Genomic DNA, 6,803 nt, shown 5'->3' with positions numbered 1-6,803 from the left:
CCTGAAGGATAAGTCCTTTTTTGAGACATTGTTTTGCTTACTTAACTTCTGACCAGAGCTTTGGACGTTTGGATGCTCTGCACATTGCACGGCAGCTCAAATTACCGGCGAAGCATGCGGTATACCTACTGCGGCCACCAGAGGGCACCAAGAACATTTTTTTTTCCTTTTTTATTCATATAATAATGATTTCTACGTACATTATCAAATATTTATTATTGTAAAAACAAATCACTTCGTGGTGAAATTGTGTGTTTTTGATATTATAATGACATAGAAATTATTACTTAAAAAAATCAGCTCCACTGAGGAGGCCCCTTAGTGGCCTTGGGGCCCTAAGCAGCTGCTTACTTTGCTTATCCGTTGGGCTGGGCCTGGCTCTGCATTTTGCTGGAGGTGGGGCTCCACTGGGTCTTTCTCTTCTGTTTTGCTGAACAGACCCAGAATTTATCAGTGCACAGGCCACAGAAGCTTAGAAAATGAGGAGATTCTTCTTTTCCAATCCAGACATCAGGTAGAGTCGCCAGACATTTACAACAGCCACATCCAAAAAATGAAAGAACACTCTGATGTACCACCACTTGTTTCTACATCTGCGAGGATACATTGCCACACACTGGTCAACAAGATCCACCCCACCCATGAGTTTGTTATAAAGGGCCACCAAGCAGGGTTTTTGGACCCTGATCTTGGTTTGTTCTTTCTTCAGCCGTCTTTGGGCCATGTCTTCAGAGGACTGACCAGCACAGGTCGATACCATGTGGATGACTGAGGTGTCAAGCCAACACACGACAGTGATGTTACTGTTTGTGCTGACAACAGAGCAGGCTCGTCTGCCTTCTTCTTTCAGTTGTTCTTCACTCTTAAGTTTCTGACTCGCTCCTTTCACTCTGTTTGCTCTGCATGTACCTGCCTAGGTCTTTCAAGGCCTTAAGGAGTGGAATACTGCAGAAGAAATGGTCAAAAAACACCTTGTGGTTTTTATGCTTTATGTCAAAACAAAGGCGCATCACTACATCTCCAGCCATTTCCAAACCACTGCTCAGACCCCTAATTGCTGAGCCCTGGTACACTTCAAATCTGTACATACATTTGAGGACGCTGTCCTGATCCATACTTTCACTCCCCAGGGTTTGGGCTTTTTTGGTATGTATTGCTTGATTGACAGTTGGCCTTTGAAGGGAAGATTTGCTCATCAGTTGATTGGAATTCTTCAGGGTTTACTGCCGCCAGGAATGTTTTCTGAAGTGTACTTAGCACTGGTGCTATTTTGAAGAGCCTGTCTGTGTTTGCTGGCTGGTAAGTATAGTTATCCACAAAGTGCAGATAACTCAGAATTTGCTCATATGTGTTTACAGACATAGCATCTGCAATTATTCCAAGACGAAGCCAATCTTCACTGGACCAGTACATCCGTGTCCTAGGATACTGAATGTACCCCATGACCACGTTGATTCCTAGAAAAATTTGCATTTCTTCACTTGTCACTGCCAAATTTTCTTTCCCTTTCTGCGGAGCATACATGTTGGTGTTATGCACTATCTCATCAATGAGATCTAAGGGAAACAAATACCTAAAGAAATCAATTGCTTCTCTAACGTCAACATTTACTCTCCTGTCTCCTAGAAAAGATGGCAGGTCTCCATCAAAGTTATTGTTTTGGACCTTACCTTCCAGACATATTTGCAGGGTTGAGAGCTGACATGACCCTTGTGAACATTTCTCTGAGCAAGTACCGTGTGAACATTTTCCTCAGCTCCCTCATCATGCTGACCTCCCTTTGTATCCTGTTTTTCATCATCCTGGCCCTCATCATCTTGACTTTCAGCATCCTGACTGTCGGCATCTCCTTCATCATCCACAACTATGTTTCCAGTGTTCATCATTGCTGTCACTATATTCGTCATCAGAGGGAATTTCCTCGACTATTTTTTAGTGTTCCTTATTCTTTGCTGCACTTGCGGCCTAAAAGTATGAGAAAATTATAGTTTTACGAACACAAACTACAACTGATCTGCATAAAAATTATATATTTTTAAAACTAACTTATAGATATACTCAAAATGAATTTAATTGCAAGCAAAACAGTCATAATGAAAGGTAAATCAACTACATGACTGATGTTAAAAATATAGTCAGCAATGCATGCCGTCCACTATGTTGGACACATGGTTAATCACAATCTCCTACTTATGTGGAATAAAATTTTCCAAACTAAGTTAATAATGTTACTTAGATACTCCTGCATATCAGCATTTTTTTTACCTCTAGGATTCTCCTAGAATAGAAGAACTGAGAGGATATTCCAGGAGTGGTCATTGAATGTGTACTCCAATGACATTCACTTGTAGTGACAACAAGTGAATGGGGGCATGCTGGACCTTTCCAAGATTGGGGGGGAGAGGGTCCTGACCCCCCTGGGATTTACATCCATAACAATGATGCCAAAGTTATTTTTGATAAAAATGTGCACTTAGTACCTCTTTACAATTGTACTTTAGTTACTTTGTGATGAGCAAAACAAAGTTCAGCTCATCACAAAGGAAATGAGGACATGTTGGTGTTAAGCTATATTTATGTAAAGGAGCACATTTATAAATAAAAAAGCAACAGAAAATATTATGTGTATTTTAATGGGACATTGATTTCCAATATATTATGTCAGCTGCTGTTTGTTACTCCCATCTAATAGTTTTAAATAAACGACTCCAAACCCGATTTTCTGTTGTCAGTTTTAGTCAATACAAATTATAATCACAAGTACCTGATAAAATTGACATTTTCATTTGTTGTTAAAATATTATTCAAGTATACAATGTATGATAAACCTGCTGCCTATGCTTACAGTTAAACCGATGCATTAAATTCAGCAAGGGCTTTTCTTTTTCTCAGAAGATAACTTGACAGGTTTTCCTTGCTCCTCTGTCTTCTCATTGATGCAACACTATAAGAACCCAGCCAAAAGATCAATGCCATTTTTTCTGCCATTTTCTTTTTTTATCTTTACTCTGTAGAGTAAAGATAAAGTAATCTTTACATTAATGGATATGATTTCAAATGTAACTGAGTAACTTTATTCAAAACAAATTCAAGGAAAAGTAAAAGTTCAGCTTTTGTAAACATCTTAAAGGACAAATTAGACAAATTGTAATTACACTAATAAATGTAAATGTAACTTACTACTTTACACCCCGTATGGCAGAACCAAAATACATATTTTTTTCCACATTGTGAAGTGCTTCTACTTTCTGCATTATTCATACAGGTAGCCTGTAATACAGTAAAATATTTATGATTTTACTTGTTTTGGTTCGCACAATGTGTGAGGATTTGGTTTTTCTGTGTGTTTATTTAGGTTTCTGTGTTCAGTTGAGTCTCCCTGTTTTCTTGCCTACCCCTTGATTGTCTCCAGCTGTCTTTTGTTTCCCCATAATTACTCCCTGGTGTATTTAACTCCACCTGTGTCTGTGTTTGCCTGTCGGGTTCTTGTCGTTTGTCTATCCGGTCTGAAGTTGTATTTATTGCCAGTTGTCTCACTTGCTACCAGAGTGAGAATCTTTGCTGTTGCTTGACTGTGCTGCCTGGAAAATTGTACCAGTTGCTACCAGTTCACCTCTGTTTTTAGTTTTGTTTTTTAAACATTTAGACATTTATAATTCTGAGTATATGTTTAATTCTTTTTGTCTCCTTGCTTTAGCTGTCCGGAGGAGCCAGCAGCTGTATCCTGGCTGATGGCATGACTCGTGGTCCTGTGGTCAGACTCCCATCTGCCTGCAAGGCTGCCGAGGTCAAGGCCTGGCTGGAGAGTCCAGATGGCTTTCAGGACATCTCAGAGGCTTTTGACAACAGCAGCAGGTAAACCGCTTGGTGTAGCTGTACAGACTCACTACATAAACTGTGTTTAAGACCAATACCAGTAAAAACTTCTTCTTGTCTTCTACAAATAATTTATGATTTTTGCATTTATTATTGGCAGATTTGCTCGGCTACAAAAATTGCTGGTTGGTCTGGCTGGGAGAAATCTTTACATACGCTTCCAGTGCAGGACAGGAGATGCTATGGGAATGAATATGATCTCTAAGGTAACCATGAGAAAATAGTCTTCAACATATCAACTGTACTTATCAATTTATATAAATGTACTGTAAGCAACCTTTGTTTTAAAGAAAACTTGATTGTCTGCAGGGCACAGAAAAGGCTCTGAGCAGGCTGCAGCAGCACTTCCCTGAGCTGCAGGTAGTGGCAGTCAGTGGGAACTACTGTACAGACAAGAAACCTGCTGCTATCAACTGGATTGAAGGCAGGGGCAAGTCTGCTGTCTGTGAAGCTACAATCTCTGCAAAGGTGGTCCAAGAGGTAAGAGGAGTCAGGCCTACAAGTCAGGCCTACTCTTTACACAAAACTACTATGAAGGTTCTACTTTGCTTTCCCATTTTATTATGCTTTCTTCACATCATGTGCATACAGTTCAATAAATTATTTTCATTGTTTTAGTAGCATGGTTTTATGTTATGCTACATATACTTATAGAGGGTTATTTTTTCCTTTCACTACTTGTCCCACCACAGGGGCATGTCAGACAAAATATATATAAAATTTTGGATGGACCCTGAACTTTAGGTAAAGCTTTGTGATAAAAAGGCAAACATATTTGTATCTTCTTTTACCTAAGTTTTATAACTTGATTATTCTACATTTATTTTCAAAGATAATATTTAAATCTTGTCTTTAAAGCTGCTGTATGGCAACAAAAAATAAAATGAGTCCTCTCCATCCCTTCCCTCACTTCAGGGTCATATTGAGGGGCACTCTTAAATAAAAAAATCCAATGACCTTCATGATCTTAAAATCCTCAAAGTAATTATATAAAGAATACAACTTTGTCCAAAGTCTATTTAAAATTGTTTCAGATCAATCTTTGATTTCAGTCCAGTAAATTCCTATCATTTGTTCAGATTGTTTATATAGAGTCGAATTCAGTCCAGCTATAAGTAAGTAGGTAAAATTTTATTTGTATAGGACTTTTCACTGATAAAATTACAAAGTGTGCCACTGAGGGTGGCAGCATGTTGGAGTAGTTCTGTGGTTTCATTGAGATTTTGTCTTTTTTAGGCCCAAGCAGCAAAGCCCTGCGAAGGCCTATTGTAATCGTACTGTTTCTTCTTATTGTGCTTCTGCCAAATTAATTGGCTTTTTGGGGGCTTTATTAATTCAAAAACTCACCAAACTTGGCAGACGCATCAAGTCTGCGTGAAAATTACGTATTTTAAGGTCCTCGCAAAAATCACACAAGAAACGGCTCATCAGCGCCACCTGTTGTCATAGTGCAAGTCAAACAGGAAGTCGGCCATTTTGGATTTAAGTTCTGATTTTGATCCCATTTTGGCCGTTTACAGCCTTCGCATTTGATCAAACTCCTCCTAGGGATTTCAATTGATCAGCTTCAAACTTGGTCTGTTCGTTCATAAGGCATGGCCGATTAAAAGTTGTCAAAACTGAGTTTTTGTGCATGCTGAAGGGGTGTTATCAGGGGTCAAAGTTCACCTACTCGCCATGAAACACGAAACTGTTATCTCCTACACAAAAACTCAGAGGCACCAAACTTTCAGTAATTGATCATCTGGTGACCTACAATGCCTAATGGTCAAATGATGACATCACTTAGGCCACGCCCCCTGAGAACAGGAAGTGTCATGTTTTACTGTGACCCCTTTGACTTAATCAACATGAAACTGTGTCCAGAGACAGAAGACATGTTGGTGAGAAGTGGATTCCAACCCTGACCGGTATCAATGAAGTGGGTGGGCGTGGCGAGGTGACCTGTAACGCTGTTGCGATGCGTTTGGCTTTAAATTCCACAGTTTGAGCCGAGCTGCACCAAACTCACTAAGATTGATCTTTATCCACCCTCTGACAGGAATCCATAACAAACTTTGGTGGGTGTGGCCTAATTTATCTACAGCGCCCCTTATAATATTTTAAATGATCAGCCCCAAGCTATGCTTTAACCTAGAATAATGAAACTTGGTACACATGTGTACCAAGGGCATATCAAGACATACAAAATTTTTTCTTGGAGCAATAGTCCAAACCCAACAGGAAGTCGGCCATTTTGGATCAAAGCCGTCTTTTTCATTTTTATAGACGTATCTGATTGAACCCGTCCTACAGTTTTTAAGATGCAGACTTCAGAATTACTCAGCACACTCTTGAGGCATTGAAGGTAAAAAGTTATCAAAAGATTTCTCGTACATCAAAGCATGTGGCCGTGGCTAAGTGTCAAACTTTGACTATTTGCCATGAAACATCAAGGTTCAATAACTTCCACATGCAAGGTCACAGCTGCATCAGACTTTGTATGTCTCACTATTGACCAGTCTTGATCACATTCTCATGTTCAATTGATATCACCTTAGCCCCACCCACTTCTGACAGGAAGTCACCTGTTTTTTCAACTGTATTTTACTTTTACTCTGATTCAGATGGGTTTAATCCTGTGCCATCTGACATAACTTCTCGGTGTAGAAGGAGCCGCTTGCAGCTTTAATTTTTTTTTTTTATCATTATTTTCAAACATTAATTACTGCTTTTTTGGAGAAAAAAATATTTTTTGGACAGCTGTTTCTTTTTTTGAATGCTGTGGTTTGACTGATTTTTGGCAATATTTTTCATATTTTTGTTATGATGCATAACTATAGCAACAGAGTGGTTTACAACAGAGAGCAGTTGATCAACATTTTAAAAGCTGACATAATACCACAGCTGTAGCCAGAAATCCCAGAGAAGTTGAAATGGAGGCATCA

At 39.1% G+C, this 6,803-nt stretch overlaps 1 protein-coding gene across 1 annotated transcript in view; it reads left to right on the top strand.

Moving 5' to 3' along the window:
• Nucleotides 1-4,509, top strand: part of LOC106935197 (3-hydroxy-3-methylglutaryl-coenzyme A reductase-like) — a 41,625-nt gene extending 37,116 nt beyond the window's left edge. The window contains exons 14-16 of the mRNA XM_015015551.1: nt 3,698-3,855; nt 3,977-4,082; nt 4,186-4,509. Coding sequence (XP_014871037.1) covers nt 3,698-3,855; nt 3,977-4,082; nt 4,186-4,494 — 573 coding nt within the window. The 3' untranslated portion in view covers nt 4,495-4,509. The remainder of the gene's footprint in view (nt 1-3,697; nt 3,856-3,976; nt 4,083-4,185) is intronic.
• The last annotated feature ends 2,294 nt before the right edge of the window (nt 4,510-6,803 follow it).

This window comes from Poecilia latipinna, unplaced genomic scaffold (genome assembly GCF_001443285.1).
Source record: "Poecilia latipinna isolate Pla-1442-1.1 unplaced genomic scaffold, P_latipinna-1.0 Scaffold1925, whole genome shotgun sequence".
Taxonomy (NCBI): Eukaryota; Metazoa; Chordata; class Actinopteri; order Cyprinodontiformes; family Poeciliidae; genus Poecilia; species Poecilia latipinna.
This window is presented reverse-complemented; position numbering and strand designations above follow the sequence as displayed.